At 43.0% G+C, this 19,180-nt stretch overlaps 1 protein-coding gene across 1 annotated transcript; it reads right to left on the minus strand.

Annotated features, from left to right (window-relative positions):
• Positions 1-1,507: 1,507 nt before the first annotated feature.
• Positions 1,508-18,157, minus strand: poc1bl (POC1 centriolar protein homolog B (Chlamydomonas), like). Its single transcript, XM_083681101.1, has 11 exons — positions 17,807-18,157; positions 12,998-13,445; positions 10,974-11,143; positions 9,593-9,782; positions 9,076-9,261; positions 8,786-8,903; positions 7,276-7,452; positions 5,535-5,666; positions 5,089-5,199; positions 3,580-3,732; positions 1,508-3,348 (listed from the first exon to the last, which is right to left on the minus strand). The coding sequence occupies exons 2-11, from the start codon at positions 13,390-13,392 to the stop codon at positions 3,220-3,222; spliced, it is 1,761 nt and encodes a 586-aa protein (XP_083537227.1). The 5' UTR covers positions 13,393-13,445; positions 17,807-18,157; the 3' UTR covers positions 1,508-3,219.
• Between the last annotated feature and the right edge of the window lie 1,023 nt (positions 18,158-19,180).

The following is a 19,180-nucleotide window of genomic DNA, read 5'->3' on the forward strand; positions in this document are numbered from 1 at the left end:
GACATTGACTGCTTCCGGGTTCGCAACAAGTAAAAAGTACAGTATCACGTGACTGCAGTTTTATTATAGTCTTTCTTTCCGTTATAGTTCTAGAATCGTTGCATCGAAATATAGGATATTGCCATTGTGTTTTTTTCCTGTAACATTTAATTTTGTTACTATGAAACACTGTCACTCAAATATTAAACTGAACACTGTATTATCCAAGTCTCACACAAAAGATGACATTTGAAACAAAATGTATGTTTAAGAAAATTAAATGATTAATAATTGAGGTAACTTTTCAACTTGAGAAGGTAATTTGAGTGCCATACTGTTTGATTGAGTACTCTTATTGTCAAAACAACAAAGAGAGAAGGCAACTGAATTGATGTAATATACCATGGTACACTGGGCGTGTTTTCCCAGCAAGGGAGAAATTATATTCAAATTCATGCATGAGGACTTTTTCATCTAGGCTATCTACATACACTCACCTAACACTTTATTAGGAACACCTGTACACCTTCTCATGGTGGAGGTGGTGTAATGGTGTGGGAAATGTTTTCTTGGCACACTTTGGGCCCGTTAATACCAATCAATCATCGCTTGAATGCTACAGCCTATTTGAGTATTGTTGCTGACCATGTGCATCCCTTCATGGCCACAATTTGTCCATCTTCTAATAGCTACTTCCAGCATGATAATGCACCATATCAAAGCAAAAGTCGTCTCAAACTGGTTTCATGAACATGACAATGAGTTCAGTGTTCTTCAGTGGCCTTCCCAGTCACCAGATCTGAATTCAATAGAACACCTTTGGGATGTGGTAGAACGGGAGACTCACAGCTTGAAAGTGCACCTGAAAAATCTGCAACTATTGCGTGATGCAATCATGTCATCATGGACCAGAATCTCTGGTCAGGTTTCCAACATCTTGTGGAATCAATGCCACGAAGAATTGAGGCTGTTTTGAGAGCAAAGGGAGGCCCTACCCAGTATTAGTATAGTGTTCCTAATAAAGTGTTCGGTAAGTGTAGCACTCATTTGTAGAAGTAGGCAAATCGTGTTATTTTCGTAAAGACATGGGAACAATTTATATAAATGCAAATTATATTGATGGCCAAATTTTTCTAAGTGCTTTTACGTCTTTATAATTCTCAAGCGGCCAACTGAATGTATGTACACTGCATAATTTGCCACTTTTTGAGACCTCTTCACGCCACTGGATGGCGCTGCATCAGTAAATTTGGAATTGCCGTTCCCTTTCTTTTGTCATTAATTCCAGGAATGTTTATTTAAAAGGAGGTGGACTAATATGCAAATAATGATAATCAAATTAAGCCTTTAGAGGACCTGGCCAATCTAAGAAGGAGAGTTTTAATACATTTTCATGCTATTGCCATTGCAACCTCCCTTGATAAGGCACCTCAAACCACAGGTCATTGTGAAATCTCCCTGAATATTGTCATTATACACCCTCAATCTTTTCTTCAGTGCCAAGCACATTAAAATAATTAACTCATACTTGAATATTTCATCAGTTTTAATTTTCATTGAGTTAAGGCATTCACTTAGTACTGTACCCCCAAAATGCCAAAATAATTTCATCCCTCAGTACAAACAATAATCACCATCACTTGTGCTTAATCAGTAGTTCAACGATGCACAATCCAAGTTTGCATTGTCCCATCCATGTCCCTTTTATACCAAGAATCATTAACAAAGAAATACAAAAAAGAATGCATTGAACAATAGAGCTGGAGTCATTTTGAATGATCGACCATTCATTAACTACTACACATACTATATTCAATAAGCCTTAGTTGTGCAAAAGAGCACCAAAAACATGCCTCATTTGATATCTCTGGTAGTGCAGCTGATTTAAATGAGCACTTCAGTGGCCATGAACATATGAATCATGTTATTAAGCCCAGTGTCCTATTGGTCCTGGAATCCCAATTGAGGGACCCAAAAATGTCAGAGTGCTGAAGTTGTTTTTTTCAAGTACAAAGGGCTGCTTTGACTAATCTGGCAGAGTAAAACAGGAACGGCCAGTCCAGAAACAACCCCTAGCCAGTGAACACTGGTCTGGATCCGAAAACATTGGATAGGCTAAGCAATATGTCGAAGAATTCCACCAAGCCTATCGGGGGCAAGGTGGAGCTAAAACCATCTTTCTATACCTATCCAATTATTTCAGATCTACACATGTCCATGAACTGTTTCTGGACAGGGCCTCTATGCAGAGATTCAGGTTAGGCAGAGTAGAAGGTGAGGTGAATCAAGCGCTTAATGAGATACTGTACATAGTCAGGTTAGAAATGCTAAAATAAGCATGTGTACAATAAGCATCTTGTATTGGTAAGCTTTGGAGGAGGGCAGACACAAATGCAACACCCAAATCCTATTGGCTGTAGTATGAAAATTAGATGAACATAAATGCACATACTTTGGTGTTCTACTGGCACAGTATATTTAGGTCTATTTTATATCCAAAGGCTTAAACAATGTTGTCTCTTGAGGCACAGTGAAGGCACAGTAAACAGGCCTATTCCCAAGGTCTGTGTTATAGTTACAGCACAGGGAAGACTACCTAACAACCACATCTCACCTCCCCCCTCTGGCAAATTTCACTTGTACAAATGTGCAACAAATGTTTAAAGTCTTGTTCAGACAGCCCTGATTTGATTCCACCGTGAAGCTGGCTCCAGACAGACAGAAGTTGTTGAGAAGACACGTGCCAGCATAGCGTGACAAGAATCCTCTCAATTCATGATCACTATCACATGATGTGGCATGTCAGTGACTGTCTCACTTGATACAAAGCCATGAGCGTCACTCACACCTACCTCAACAAGTTTTCTTAAGAGTATCAAACCCTGAAAACACACACTGAAAAAGAGTAAACCTTCAGACCTTAGATGAATATAAGAATTGAGTAAACATTGTCTTTCCAACCCCTCAGACAACACAGACATGTGAAAACTCTGTGGCAAGTGTGTTTCGATGAATGTGTGTTTTTTTTCCAACCATCCAGCATAAATATGGGCACTTAGGGTGTGGATCCCATTTTGGTTTGCAAAGGCACTTCGATGAGGGAGAGTCTTCCCACAGGAAACTGCGCAGAGGCTTTGCTTAGTCCCTCTTTAAAAATCTTTAAAAAAATCTATCTTCCACCATGGTAATTGCACTTAAGTCAAAGGTCACTTAGGTTGGGCTACTTCCTCTCCATCTTCTTCACTCAAACTTCCAGCACTGGTGCTTGTCCCCGGGAGTGCACTTCCTCATCTCCAAGTCTGTGCGTCCCTCGGCTGTGCGGTAGGAGGTGACACAGGTATTTGTGTGAGGGTGGTAGATGGTCCCATCCTTTAACGGTTAAAAACAAGCATGACAGGCAGGTTAGGCACCACAGTGTACCAACAGGACTTTTAAAAACACAGTATTAATACCACCAATCATCCTGTGTTTTCATTCCATAATAATGCACTGTGTATGGGTGTGTGTGTGTGTGTGTGTGTGTGTGTGTGTGTGTGTGTGTGTGTGTGTGTGTGTGTGCATGCGAGCCTGTCTGTCTGTCTGTCTGTCTGTTAAACTCACATCTCTGAACTCCCAGAGGATACCAGGAGGCTTAGACGTTCTATCATGGGGGCAGTGCTTCATCCCGATCTGAGTCTGTCCCTCCAGAACCTCGGCGCACAGCTCCGTCACGGAGTTAAAGCGGATCTCCTGCTTAGTGGTGTACTCAAAGTACTGGGGAGAGAGAGACATTCACACGCATGGTTGACTCTGTTTCTCTGACTTATAGTAATTACAATCTTGGGGGGATGTGCGATTCCTTATGATGTGTCTGCTCATGAAATCAGTTCACGACATCACCATTGAACAGTCGAAGCAGACTTAGCGACGGGAATCACCTCCATCTGAGAGAGGAATGGTTGGATCTGACCATACTGTAATGTATGTTAAGCAAATAACTTCATGTGTGTTTCATGTTCTCATTTAGATGTAATCAGCAGTCTCTTTTGCCCCTTAGTGTGTTAATGGAGTGGAATAGAATTAACTAAATCAGAGCGTTTTGTGCCTAATCAAATCTTGTTGACATGTGGAAAGCTTTGAAAGAGAAATGTAAGCTCTTATTCTTTTCGTTTCGCTTTCCCCCTTATATCTCCCTCTTCCTCTCCCAACATTGCTCAATGAAGAGAAAAGCATCTCTCTGTCTCTGAAAAACAGTTGCTGGATTTGTCTTCGTTAAGACAGTCCTCCACGGCGTGGACACAGAGGCCTCGAAGGCCATCACGCTGAAGACAAGGCCTCGACCCTCTCAATCACCCAGGCGTAAACACTAACTCTCCCGGGGTGTCATTTCCAAAATCGAGCCTCTGAGACAAAGCACAAAGCACCCTGGGTGCCCTTTAAATGGGTGGCGAAGGTAATCAATCTTCATGGTCCCCATCCTTCTCTTCACATCTCATGTATCTTTCAGACGGGGTAATAGTAGTTTCTAATAAAAGAGGTTCCCCTCGTCTGGCTCAAACTTATTTACCCAGTCTGGCCCATTCATTCTTCTTGGGGGCTCATGTATCTTTTAAATGGAACTAGGTTCCCTGCACAGAGGAGGGAGAGGTTCCCATTTCAGTGAGGCTGTGGAAACATTGATTTTCGGTCACACATGGTGCTTTTTGTAGCAGCGGGACACCTGATGCGTTGCATCAATGAGTAATCAGAGATATGGGCCAGTAGATACACATGCAGACCTCTGCTTCAGCCGGTTGTCTGGCCAGACATTAAATATACATTCTTAGGGTCACCAATTAATGTCAAACTAAAACCTTATCATTAAAAACAGTATCAAACATAGTACATAATATCAGTACAATACTATGTTTACATTAAAAGATCATCATGGATGTTCATAGGGAATATAAATCCAAGGTTTGCGATATCTCCTTATCTTGCATCATGCTAGAGAGCCAAGGTGAATGTTGGTTTTTTTGTGGTCACCGGACACCATTGACATTCAGAGAGAGAAACTTCTGCATCCATCAGGTAGACGTGGGGTCAAGGGGGGTTGAGAGAGAAAATACACAGCCCTGAAATTTTCATTACCTGGTTGCCGCCCTGCCCATGGCAACCGTACAGGGAGAGGTGAGCTCCTGTGGGGCTGTGCTCCGGGGCATTGTAGTCAAAGCACTCTGAATGGATCCCAGAGCTGCGCACCTGTGAGGAGATCCCGATTAGCATTAGATCTGCAATATACGCAAGGAGGCTAAACTTATGAGGTCATAGTCTAGGCTGATATTAGCCATCGAGCCCTAGACTCTGCTTGACACCCCCTCATAGATCTGTAAGCCCCTAGATGGCTGTAAGCAACAAAGCCACTGCTAGACCACCACGAGGAGCAATTACTGTAATTACTTAATCATTTCTTCGACCTGATCCTTTCTGTCCTACAAGGGGGGAATTAATAAGTGCCTAGGGGCAGGGTCCCAGATGTACACAAATGCTTAGCAGATCGAGGTAGTGATTGATTTGGGACCGGGGAAGACACTCACCGCCCCATGCCAGCCGTCGCGGTCCTCCGGCACGTGTAGGTCAGGGTAGATGTTCTTCAAATACCAGTCAAAGCTGTTACACTTCAACCTCTCCCTCAACAAAACCCTCTCTGAGATGTCCCCATAGTTCTCCTGTAGGGGAAGACACATTTGTTATAAACGTAACGACCTTTCTGTCGGCAAACGTCTTAAATCAGTAGTGTTTTCTGATAGCAGAGAAGAACACTTCACCAGTGAGACCCAGTTAGCTGAACAATACTGGGTGAAATGTCACTGCTCGATGTTCAGCTCCTTGGAGAAATGTGGTTTGATGTGGCTCAACATGGGAGAGAGGCTGAGTCAGTAGATTTATCACATCCTGGGTAGTCTGACTTTGACATCCTGCTTAGAGGATTTACGGTCGTAAGCAAAGTCATCAGGCAGGAGTTTCCTGTTGTTCGTTTGCGTGGCAGTTTTGCATGGCCAGTTTGCACGGTTGTTTCAGGTTGAGGTACTGTATCCTTTAGTTTGTTTAACACAAACAGTTCACCTGTTCAAAGTTCATTTCAAACACAAAGGAGGTGTTTGATATAACCCCCGCTCAACCAGGGCACTCGATTGTGCATGTTTTTCGCTGCACGATTCCTTAAGGGTCCGTCCAGTCTGTAACGTTTTCTAGAAGCTTCCTAACGGCTGTAATGACTACGTTTAATCGGTACCGATCAGGGAATGAGATTTGCATATAAACATGTTGTTACCGCCTGTTCTATTATTAGTAGGGAGGATGTTGTTCTTTGGAAATTCTAACTGAATGTTGTCACGGTGACCCCGAGCTACATGGAACACACCCATTTATTTATAGTTTACCAGTCTGAACCTGCTGGTAGCGGCTGAGCATCTCTCCTACAGGTACGTACACGACACCCAGACGGATTAAAAAGCTGTCAATCTCATTTTGGCACCCCAGTCTTCTCTCCCTTTGAGACGGTAATTTATTGTTTGATCAAAGATCCCTGGCATTAATAATGCACTTTTTTTCAGAGAGGTGAAACTGAGATACATGAAACTTTGATGTCTGCCAACACACAGAACCCGAGAGGCATGGCACAAAACACACTCACTGACATCACTCTCACACACGCAGACAGTGGGCCTCTCATCACGTTCTGACAGCCAGACAGGTGAATCATATCATGTGAAGCATCTCCATCCAAGTTAATCCACTTATTATAGAATATGAACCAAGTCTAGGGTGTTAACTTGCATCACTGGCACCGTTTTAATTTAGCATCTCCGACATGGGTTAGCTGACAGTCCCTACCTCATCCTTACAGATTGATGTCAAGGCCTACTAATACATATCATATTGTTAATGATAGCCAATTCTACTGTCTACAGACCTATTATCTAGCATAATTGCATTCCCGACTCTATCACTACTGTTATCATTATTCCTCCAGCAAGAATCGGCTGTCTCAGCAACTCTCTTCTCTTTTATGAGCCCTATAACTCAGCAAAATAAGCTTTTGCTCATCGTTGTGGGGAGGTGTGCCCTTGTATGCCCAATGAAGTTAATTATTGTCTATTTAAGGGAACCCATTTAGCTCAAGAGCTCCCCCATGGGTCAAAGGTTCCATATAATCACTTTGAAGTGTAGCACATCAGTTGTGCTAAGCTATATCTTCTGGTTTAACATTCTGCTGCTTTTGCTGTACAGTTAACACCCTCTTGGCTAGGTCTTTGATATGTTCTTTGACTGTACCTTCTTGGCCGGGGGGTTCCTGTGGTAGAAGTGCTGTTTGTAGGAGTCCATCCAGACCTCTGCCGCGCGCACCGTGTTCTGGAGGAAGTTGGGCCGGGCGTAGGGGGCTTTCTTTGGGAAGACATGACCCACATGGGAGCAAGGGTGGATCTCCAGAGAGCCTCCACACTGCCAGACCTAGGGAGAAAGATCCACACAGAGCATGGGCAACCGTGTCCATGAATATGCTGCTAATCCTAAAAAAACATATCTTTTTGGCAGACATACTGTCTGTACCGTCTGATTATGATGGAAAATATGCATGAAGTTCTGAGATGTGCTGCAGACAAATCAGGATTTAAACCACTGCCTCAATGTCTTAACGACAGACTCACTATGAAAGAGGATCCCAACCAGGGTTTAAGTGGTGTGATAATTTAGGCAGAATCCAGGATAAACATCGTCTATGAATAACCAAACAAGGCTCTTCTCTTCTCCTTTGGCCTCTTACAGCTATTATGCATTTAAGAACGTCAGGAAAACCTGTTTGTTTGGAACATTTGACTGAATTTGAATATCCTCCAGGATGTCTGATTCATGGTCAATTTGCATCTGGTAATTGCTTATTTTTCACTACAGCTATACAAAGCCAGGAAAACACCCTTGGAGAATGTAAGAAAGCTAACTATGTACTTTTTAACTTGCTTGAGTAATGCCTCAATTACAAAAAAGCGCTGTCATTGTTATGGATACTTACCTTAAGGCCTGTAGAACTACAATAATTTCCATCTAAACACACCAAACATTTCACTCAATGGCTTTTGTACAACCAAAACAGTTGGAAACCAATTCAAAGGCTATACATTATGTATGGGGACATTTACAGTCCCAGCGAAAGGCATTTAATTTCCACATCCATAAAACATCACTCATGGGGATAGCCCCATGCATCTTGAGTTTTACATACGCATGTAGATGGCTATGACAAGGAAATCTGTGCCAGCATGATTGACGTAAACAAGTGAAAAGTGACACCACCAACAACATGCTATCCCTGGTCATCTGAACAGGGACATGGGGATATGGTTTCTGATGCCATCGCTCACGCCTGGCAGTCATCAGACACGGAGAGACATCGCACCACTGACAACCAGCGAAGACTGAGACTGATGAACCCACTGCATTAGCTTGATTGAGCTGGGGAACACCAGTCCACAATACCAACGGGTACACAGAGAAGTGGGTGGGTATCCTTTCTGCATCGAACTGTCTTTCTTCTACCAAGCATCTGAGAAGTAATGATGTGTAACTGACGAAGGTCGGAGGTCGGAGGTCGACAGTATGTGACTGAAACCGTGCGACTGCAAGCTGTTTATTTACCAAGTAAACACCGTGTGCAGGAGTCCCATACGCTTTTAACTTCAGATTTAGATTTTTACTATGCACACGTCACTTGAGACTTCATAATTCATGTGTTGTAAAAGCTTTTTAATTCAGCTTCCGTAGGAAAACCCCCCCAGTGCTGACTCACCCTGAAGGAGAGCTCCAGGTTCTCTCCACCCCACACCTCCATCCCCATGTCATACGTGCCCAGGTACTCAAAGTAGGCCTTGCTCACCGCAAACAGCCCACCAGCCATGGTGGGAGACCTGGGAGAGAACAGCAGACAATGGAGGTCAGTAAAATGATTCCATTCAATAGAGAACAAACTAAACCCTTAGAACCCGTTCAAAACATACTGTATTTTGGAAATATATCATCCTCTTCTCTCTCAGAGAACCAATTAGGAGAAAATATATAAAAAACATAACAGACACCAACCTAATAGGATCGATGCGAGACTTGCGTCTCTTGCGGTCCACTTCAGGGACAGCATGCCACTGGAAGGTCAGCCTCCAGTCGAAGCCCCCGATCATGGGCTCATCTGTCTGCATGTAGAACTCAAACGTGTTCCAGTCGATCGTATCGATCACCGGACACACAATGGTGCTCTCATTCTCACCAATTCTGAGGGGAGGACAAGACGTACATACTGTAAGGCCACTGATAGGAAGGCAGCTGAAACAACCACAAATGCAAACAGAGTCCTTTCTCTCACAAGGAATGGTTAGATTTGCAGTATTTTGATGGTGTCAATATGTCCTGTGCTGACATTATGAAGCCCCATTCAGTAATTGCGGGGAAAAAAAAATCTTTTATCTACTCTGTTTGTATTTTCGAAAACAGTACGTCAATTTGTTTATTTGAGTTGCCAATGACAAGTGCCCTTCATTAGCATATTAAAATTAATTGTAATTCCATGATCCCTAATGAACTCAGAATGTTAGCAAAGCGACACCTCTCCAGCAGCGGCTCGATCCAGCCCGGAACACACTCGCAGTGGCAGTCCAGGAAGGTCAGTACGTCTCCTGTGGCGTAGGTGGCGCCGATGAGTCTTGCTCGGACCAGCCCCTCCCTCTTGTTGGTCCGTATGAGGCGGACACGCTCCAGGTTACTGATGTACTCTGCCAGCTGAGACTTGAGATAGCCTGGAATCCACACAGAGATGCGCTCACAGCCTTTTATTGGTCTCCCTCTGTCCTCCTTCTCTCTCGTTTCCATACCCTGTTCTCTCTCTCTCTCCTTCCAAATTACTCCTTTTCCCCCCCCTCTCATGCTCACTGCATTCCAGCTTTATCATCCGTCTGTCTGCCGTTTTCTCCTTCTCTCCATCTCCCTCTCCACAGAGGTCATCCACCTATCAGTTGGCCAAGTAGCGCCTGAGGCTTTATCAGTCCCCTGCAGAACCACCTTATCTCGGACTCTGGTCCGTGGTCTCCACACCAAAGACCGACTGACTCACCATCCACTGTGAGGCTGTGGCCGTCCACTATGATCTGCACTGCCATTACCAGCTGGCATCAAACATGCAGCAGCTTCTAAAACGAGATCCCCCTATAGTGTAGATAAGAAATACACTTTTGCATCAGTCTTATTTGGTGTTATTTTGGCACCTCGGCAGACCGACAAACTAAACTTTTAAAAAGAAATGAAAGTCAAACTCTCTCCTCTTCGTGGAGATGTGACTTTTGTCTATTTTCCAAAGGTTAGATCTCCAAGCCAACCCCTCAACCTTTTTATGAGTTCAATCTCAGGACAGCATGAAAATAATGGAGTACATTTGGTAATGTCATGGTAATGTCTTTGTTCTCCTCCCCCCAGTACTGTAGTCTCTTGTATATACAGCTCTGGTTGAGAATGACGTGTCTGACATTCCGCCTGGTCTAGATGGCCGGCGGAGAGGAAATTATGTTATATGAGGTCACTGGCCCTTGAGGTCACAGGCAGCAAAGTAATGTCTAGGGCAGCCACCGGAATGGTGAGAGACCCGGTCCTAATTTACTAGTGATCAACAGAGCAGACCTGGGACAATGAACATGTAAAATACTTGAAAGTATGTGAGGTTTGCTTGATTTAACTTGGGAGTTATACTTATACTACATTATCATATACGACATTATCATCTTTGAGCTTTGTAAAAAAATAAAATCAAACCATAATTGTCCCATAAATCAAATACTGTCATATTGTATGTCCGCAGTCTGTCTACCTGGTTTTCATCGCTACGTTGTAGGTTTTATTTTCTTGGCAGACAGGACTTTTTATATACATATTGCACAGTTAAAACATATTTTTATTTTCCACAGAAATAATTAAATGTCTTCCTTAGGGAGTCTCACCACGATCGCTGAAGTCGTCAATGAGGATGATCTCCTTGAGCAGGACCGCGGGCGTGCTCTCCAGCACACTGTGGATGGTCCTGAGCAGGGTGGACCACGCCTCGTTATAGAACGCTATGATCACTGATGTGGTCGGCAAATGACGGTAATCAAATTTCTTAGCTCTGCATCTGTAATCAAAGAGAGAAGCTAGGAATTTAGAAAATTAGGCCCGAATAGCCCTTCTTCTGCTAACTGGGTCATAACAACCAATTTGATCTCTGTCGTCACATGATCTCTGTCGTGACATAACATACACCTATCAAGTGAGACATGACCATCCAGTGAGTCAGTCTGCCAACGGAGGAGAGAGCCTGAGCTGCATTGGTTAGTGCAGGAGTAGCCTTTGGTCTCATTCCTGAAGAAGAGTTGTGGGGACAAGAGGCAGATGTAAGAAGTGAGAGAAATCACACTAAAGTTCTACATGCCACAACACATGCCAGTTCTCATAGAGAGACCAGATACGGTAACTGCAGCTGGTAGAGAGAGAGAGAGAGAGAGAGAGAGGGAGAGAGAGAGAGAGAGAGGGAGAGAGAGAGAGAGAGAGAGAGAGAAACATAAGGCAAGGGAGGACCATCATGGATCTTTCCATATTCAGACATGAGAGATACAGAAAGATTGAGAGAGGAGAAAGGAGGAGAGGTATAAGATGGATAGCAACGATGGAGAAAGGAAAGAGTGAGAGAGGGGGGAGGAGACCGAGAGAGGCATTTGAGACAGCCAGGGGAGTAGTCTACTCTGTAACAGTAATGCAGGGACAACGTGCACCTTACTTGTGGCCTCTCTCCAAGCTGACCGCAGCCCTAGATTCACTGTTTATTGCAAGTCATTGAAACTCAAGTAAAACAGCATTTCTCACTCTGTCAAAACTGTTGAAAAGTAACAAAAACATGACCTGATTTCAACCAGAGAGACAATGGAGTGGAGTTCGCTTGATTGTGAACATGCAATATCTTGTTTGTGGTTTAATCTCTGAATAAGCAGTGACTAGACTTCATGGTTACCACAACAGTTAGTAACAATCCTGCTACATTCCAAGCAAAATCCCTGGCCCCATAAGAAGATCACTGAGTCTGTTATGATTGGCCAAATCCAACAGCAACTGATTTACATTGACATTTAACTTGTCTGGTTTGTCAGGTTTGAGTCGCTCAAATCCACAGCCTTGTGTGACTGAGTCGAGTTTAGGAAATGTGCATAGAGAACATCAGGGCGCTCACACACTGCTCGTAAACAACACTGGAGCCCCCATGAGAGACAGCTCATTTTTGTGAGCGAATGTTGCAAAAAAACAAAACCATGATTTAATGCGAGTGTTCATGTCTGATGCTGGGTCTGTGTTTCATTATGGGGCCTTGTTAGGGGTGGCGAGGAGCTGGTTATAAAACACAAATCACACGGGTGTTGTCCTGCCACAAGCCGTTCTGAGGAGGATCTCTAACACCGAGGACAGACAGCTGTGAATAAGCACAGACGGAGAATTTCACGGAGGCACCGAGGCATTTAAGGCTCAGGTTCCGGTGAATAGTTAAGTCTAGCGCTGTTCCAAAAAAAAATCGATACAGCCGAGTATCGCAATATTCTTTTTCACTGTTCTCAATGATCCAGCCCTACGTTATACGTATCCTATTGTGAAGTACTTGCCAATACCCAGGCCTAATAAAGTCCCTGATGTGAGTCAGACCAGGCAGTCAGCAACTCTCTGATACCATCTATGTCCTGGATGGGCCTTATCTCTGGTCTACAATGACATCAGCAGGCTAAAAAGAGGTGGCTTGTTTAAATCCTATGATGATATCCGTATACAGTAGGCCATCAATGGACTACCTCTAACAATGTCTATAACCACTTGTCCAGATTGTAGCCCAGTTGAGGGGCTCTGTGTAGAGCAATATGACTAGATGTGGTGAGAAAGCATTAGACTTGTGTCCTTCCTAGCATGGCTAGATAGATTATGACCATGCAGAGCAGTGGCCCATACTCACTCATACATCCTATTGTCCTGAATGTGGCGATGGAGAGAGATCTTATCGCTGACAAATATATTGATGGCGTATCTCTCCACAGTGTCCTCCTCCTGCTTCTTCTCTTCCGGGTTGAGGGTGAGCTTGGTGGCCTTGCCCCACTCCCCATGGGCATTGGAGTCCGCCGGGGGCTTCACATACACAGGCCGAGTCAGCTGCTCCGCTACCCCACGCCCCTGGTCCTCCCGGGGAGAGAAGTGCCTGACCAGCAAGCTGCGTCCCCCACCGTCCTCCCCTCCATCCCCAGGGGAGGAGGAGGCGGCGCGGGCCAGGAGAAGGTAGGCCAGCCACAGCAACCACAGCATGAAGAACGCCTTCGCCAGCAGGCCCAGCTTCCGGGAGCAGCGCACCCTCATCGTGCCCCCGGCGGTATGTTGACAGCTGCCACTCACGCCCAGGCCACACCCCTCTGTGGGGTGAAATGAAAACACAGGAAGGCTTAAAACTAATTATTTGGTCCCTATGTTTATTGCATCACAGTGAAGTGAAGAAAAGAGAGAGAGAGAGAGAGAGAGAGAGAGAGAGAGAGAGAAAGAGAGAGAGAGAGAGAGAGAGAGAGAGAGAGAGAGCAAACACCAAGTAAGAAAGAAAAAGAAATTGCATTTCCCATTCAAAGCTTTCCACATGTCAACCAGATTTGATTAGGCACAAAACGCTGTATGATTATGCTAATTTTATTCCACTCCATGAACGCACTAATGCTGAAAAGAGACTGCTGTTTACATCTAAATGAGAAAACATGCTAATGAAGCCGCACCAATTGACCAGACTAATGATAATCATCGTAATCGTGATCCAACCTCATTAATGAAAAACCCAGGGCTAAATTATTATGTAAATTAAATAGAAATTGCAAAGATTAATGGCATACTGTACACTGATTAAATTACACACAGTAATGAGAGGCGCTTGAATGTGTTTAATCAAACCAACAGTTTACCCAAGCGGAAAAAAAAGTATACCTGAGCATACTTATTTTTCTATTTTAAGTATACTAAGGTATGCATGTATTTAATGTGTACTTATGTGTGTGTATTTTGGAACCACTAAAGTTGTAATTAAATATATGAAAGTATATTTAAGTAATGTCTAAGTATTATTACATTTTAGAGTAATATGTATAATTAAGTGTGTTAAAATGACCCATCTTATTTCATACTTAAGTATATTTATAATAGATCAATTGAGATTTCAATACACATAGAATGTAAGAATCTAAGTAAGTACAGAAAAACAATACACTAACGTACTTTTTTCTGCTTTGGGTAGCTTAGTGCATATCCTGCTATATACTGTAGGCTACAGTAGGTTCTCTGGGATGAAACAGTACCCAGGAAGAGTATACCTTGTACAGATTTTACATTCTGTTTTAACATTTCTTTGCCATTTTGACTTAAAGACACTTTTATCCACTCTGCACCTTACACTCTTCAAATACACCTGCTGATGTGTTCTGTTCACACACTCACTCACACACACACACACACACACACACACACACACACACACACACACACACACACAGCTTCCTACCATTGAAATTCGTCACAACTGGTGGGTTACCATGATATCACAACGTTAGCCTACTGCACCTCAGGAAAATAATGATCACTTATTCAAATATTTTATGAAACTTAGTTTGTTAGATCTTTCCAATGATATTCTTTGTATCAAGTGTGTGTGTGTGTGTGTGTGTGTGTGTGTGTGTGTGTGTGTGTGTGTGTGTGTGTGTGTGTGTGTGTGTGTTGCATTTTTGAGTCACTAAGTACAAAGCTCCATTTCCATTTGAGCCCTTCAAGGCGTTACCAGGCCTCTTTCAAAGCCCTGGTCACCAGCCAGGGGACATGGAGTCCTGAGGTTACAGAATGGAGAAAGCTGCTAACAAAAACCCCTTTATTAGCTCTCCATCTCACCTAAGGGTAGCTGGCTGTGTGAAAAACTGGAAGTGAGTAACGTTTTGTACAGTAGCAGAGGAAGAGTACTCAGAAATGGTTGTTTGGTTGAGTTTATACAACGGGTTGATCAAATCAAACATTGTGATTAGCCGGGAAGCATTCCAGCCGTTCCTGTATCCAGGACATCAGCACAGCTACCTCATCACTTTCACTTGCATAATGTATACATACACCATAAACACTCTTCAGGATATTGTAGCTTTTTTTTTTTTTAACTGTGTTTTTCAATAATGAAAAAGTTGCTAGACCAATGGAAGGATTCTGACAATAATGGATCATTCATGGGTTTTTTTTGTCATCCATATGCTGCTACACTCCTCAAAAACCCAATTGGCAAGCCAGCTTTTATAAGCCAGCCAGGTAGATATTGTTTTTACCGGGTTGCCATGCCGATCATATTAGACCATGTGTTCGAGAACCATCAACCAAGCTGCTTCATTAACTCCGGTAACAGTGTTATGAACTACTTTTATAGGCAGAGGGCATAAACCAATACAATACATCATGAAGAAAAAACACTAGCACCATTGCTTGTTGTGAGAATTATTGCTGTCGGTGTAAACCCATTGTATAAAAGCAATAACATACTCAAGGGTGTGCTGTATCTAGGCTATAGGAACGGCTGTGACGCGGTCAGTCAGCCATCACAGCCGTTCCTATATCCTAGATACAGCACACCCTTGAGTGGGTTATTGCTCAAATATCACCATCGCCATCAAATATCACCATCACACTATTGTCTTATGATAGACAGGGCGACTCCGTCCAGACTAATCTGTCTGATAACTTGCAAGACAGTTTGTTCAGGCAACACTAGTCACGTTAGAATGACAAGGCCTGTCGTACGATAATACAGTCACACTGGGATTCAGTACAGTCTGAATGGCCCTAAGACTGGTTGGACTGTAGCAGAGTAAATTGTAGCCTTGTAATTTGCTTCAATTATAAGTTAAGATTACCGATGTGTCTGTATCCTTTTCTGGAAAGTCACTAGGCACGCCCCCGGACCCCCATAGCAAAATGTCCCCCCCCTCATGTCCAGCTGCCTCCTACGCCCTTGGAGCTCGGTACGGCTGGGTGGTATATTGAGTTTGAATGATGTACTCAATGTATTTGTATGCACAAAATGGCCATGATCTGTATCGAGAGTATCGAGTTTTAGCTCATTTGATTACTTGTTATAAGCTTTTTGCTTATGTCGACATATCTGTCGTCTTCCCCCTCAGTAATACCTCATGGGCCTGCTAAACAAGCCCAAATCGTGCACTGTGTATCACCCAAAAGTCATTAAATATAGAGGTATGAATTTTAAGACATATCGCCCAGCCCAAGAGCTCGGCTCTGCATCAGCCTAAGCCACCAGCAACAGGAGGCTTTGACCCCAGTGCCACACCGTTGCTATGGCTAATCAACGCCACCTGATCTAGCATCTTCTGTCAAAGGGGATTTTCAAACAAGACGGGACAACCCTAGCATTGTGTAGCCTGATCTTATGAACGTCTTGTCTCGAGCTCGAAGACTTCTCCTCGCATCACTTGTGTGGTTGCAAGGTTACGGGGCCTGGCGATGCAAGACTAATTAAAGTCTGAGCACGGCGATGGACGCTTTGTTGCTGTAAGATTATTGAGGCTTTGGTGTACACATTACTACATCTGGGGAGGGATTACAGTCTGCAATCATCCTGTGTTTATGCAAGGGACAAGAAAACGTCCTATTAGGTCTACAGCATGGAATACAGTGGTAATAACATGGTAATAACAAGGTAACACTTCCTTTCTATATATTAAGCAAAAAATAAAACTTTATTAACGCTGTCTTCTAGGCCTACCGAAAATCCTTCTGACAACTACAGCAATCTACAAGGGTATTGTTAGGCATCTTAAACTGAACAGGAATGCCACAGTCTTCAAACAAGCTGCAGTGGCGTGGAGGCTGCCCTGCGTTCCACACAGCACCTTTAAACCTCACCGGTGTCACTGCACAGAGGAACAGCTGGCCAATGTTAGCCGTGAGGGGCCAATATGAGAGAGTTTACTCACTGTAAACATACTACATAGGACTACCCAGCCAAAACCCTCTTAACAACACAAACAACTCTTCAGTGTTTACACTGAATACACAATACTAACACTGACCATGTGAAAGTATGTCAGGGGATGATACTGTTAGACAACGTTAGTCACACTGACGCACAGTCTAGCCAAGGTGAAAATGTTGCCAATTTGACTTCTTAGTTCAGCTTTGCTTTTCTCTCGTCAGCTGTAAACCCAAACTGTAAAAGGATAACACCGATGTGTTAGGTTGCACATCAACATCAGATGGACCTTTTAATTCAAAACGGTTTAAAATAGCGTAGTTCCTAAAAAGACAAGCTTCAATGACAGACAATACGAAATCACTTGTCATTGGTATGCTGAGCATCTAGAGATTAGCTCTATCTACAGTTCACTATCTCCAGATTTATGAGCGTGTCCGCTGACTGTAAGACACTTATGAGAACACTATTGAAGACTATTGAAGACTATTGAACAGTCAAATTAAAGTCGTATACATTCTTCGCTGTTGCTAACTTCACCCACATGATACTGCCAGAACCAGTTATATAAGGACAGTTTACCTGTAGCTTGCCATTTCACACAGTAACAACTACGTCTTCAACTTCAGAGCCAAATCAGATCTAGCTAGCTTAGTAGGCTAACGTCAGTTTCCCAACTCAACTCCTGAAAACATGCACAAATGACAATAAACTGATATTAGCAAACACACAAGTATAACTGATGATCAACGCGTATAGCTAACTTTGTCTTTCTCTTACCTTGTTCACAAGCTACATTCCGTGTTCCTGGAGGCTTTAGCGTTTATCTCCGACTGAGTCCGACGAACCTCTGTCTTGCATCTGTCAGCAGAAGCACATCCTCCTCCACGTTGAAGGGACGGTCAAATCACAACTGTACCAGCTAGCGCAGCTTAGCCAGCGAGCTAGCTCAGGGCTGTCACTTTACTGTTAACGAGTTGCAAATCTTGAACTACAGTTTCAAATAAATCACTGAGGCTGTGTATTACAGTATGCTGTATGCGGGATTAAAAGTGAATGCCTACATTAAAACCACTTGTTCCAGAAACAGTGAAATTAGTGAAGCTGTCATTCAGTTCGTTGGCACCAGGAAGTTTGCAGCTGTCAATACCATGTGACCAGACACGAAACATAAATTCCACTTGTAATTTTACAAAACGGTGTTGATTGATGATTAGTGATTAATATGAAAATATGTCACAAATGACAATAACGAAATTAAGTTTTCAATTGTGTGTGTGTGTGTGTGTGTGTGTGTGTGTGTGTGTGTGTGTGTGTGTGTGTGTGTGTGTGTGTGTGTGTGTGCGTGCGTGTGTGTGTACTACTGGTCACATTAGAGACTCCATCCATGAGCAAGACTCAAACGGTGTACAAGCTCATACTCATACTCATTGCTCATACTTCTTCTTCTTCTTCTTCTTCTTCTTCTTCTTATTATTATTATTATTATTATTATTATTATTATTCCAATTCTTCAAATATTTTGGTATGCTACTCTTCCAACAGCTTTTAAGCTATTCACACCAATTAAACTTTAAAACGTGCAGAAAGGTCTAACTTGAGTTGCTTACATTTTACACTATTCAGCTTTGTATCTATCTATCTATCTATCTATCTATCTATCTATCTATCTATCTATCTATCGATGACCTTCTAACATACTATCTATCTAACCTTCTATCTTTCCAACCGTATATCTATCTAACCTTTCAACCCTAACCCTAACCCTAACCCTAACCCTACCTAGCATCATCCTTTCTTCCTTTCACCAGTCACTACTGCTTCACTCAGGATAGCCCATACTGATTAACCTCTTAATTGTTTTGATATTCCTATACCTCCCCCCTCTCATCTATCTGTCCTTTTTCATCTATCCATTCATCCATCCAAACAACCAACCTAACCAACCTAACCAAACAACCAACCTATCTCGCTTTCTTTCAACTACCCAGAAAATCGTCATCAATCCTGATAAAAACTTCCTGATGGATTCTCTCCATCCAACCAACCAACCAAACCATCTCTAACTTGATCTGCTACCATAACAACACTATTAAGTAAATCTATCTATCGAAACATCTTAAAACCTTCTCCACTACCAAAATAACACCTTGC

The sequence above is a fragment of the Argentina silus genome (genome assembly GCF_951799395.1).
Source record: "Argentina silus genome assembly, chromosome: 11".
NCBI lineage: Eukaryota > Metazoa > Chordata > Actinopteri > Argentiniformes > Argentinidae > Argentina > Argentina silus.

Bases quoted from the DNA above. Each gene is read 5' to 3' on its own strand.
- poc1bl (XM_083681101.1), bottom strand. From the start codon at position 13,392: ATGAGGGTGCGCTGCTCCCGGAAGCTGGGCCTGCTGGCGAAGGCGTTC. The intron at 9,262-9,592 runs GTGTCGCTTTGC...TCCTCCCCTCAG, and splicing joins ATCGAGCCGCTGCTGGAGAG to AATTGGTGAGAATGAGAGCA. The intron at 5,667-7,275 runs GTACAGTCAAAG...CTTCCCCTACAG, and splicing joins GGAACCCCCCGGCCAAGAAG to GAGAACTATGGGGACATCTC.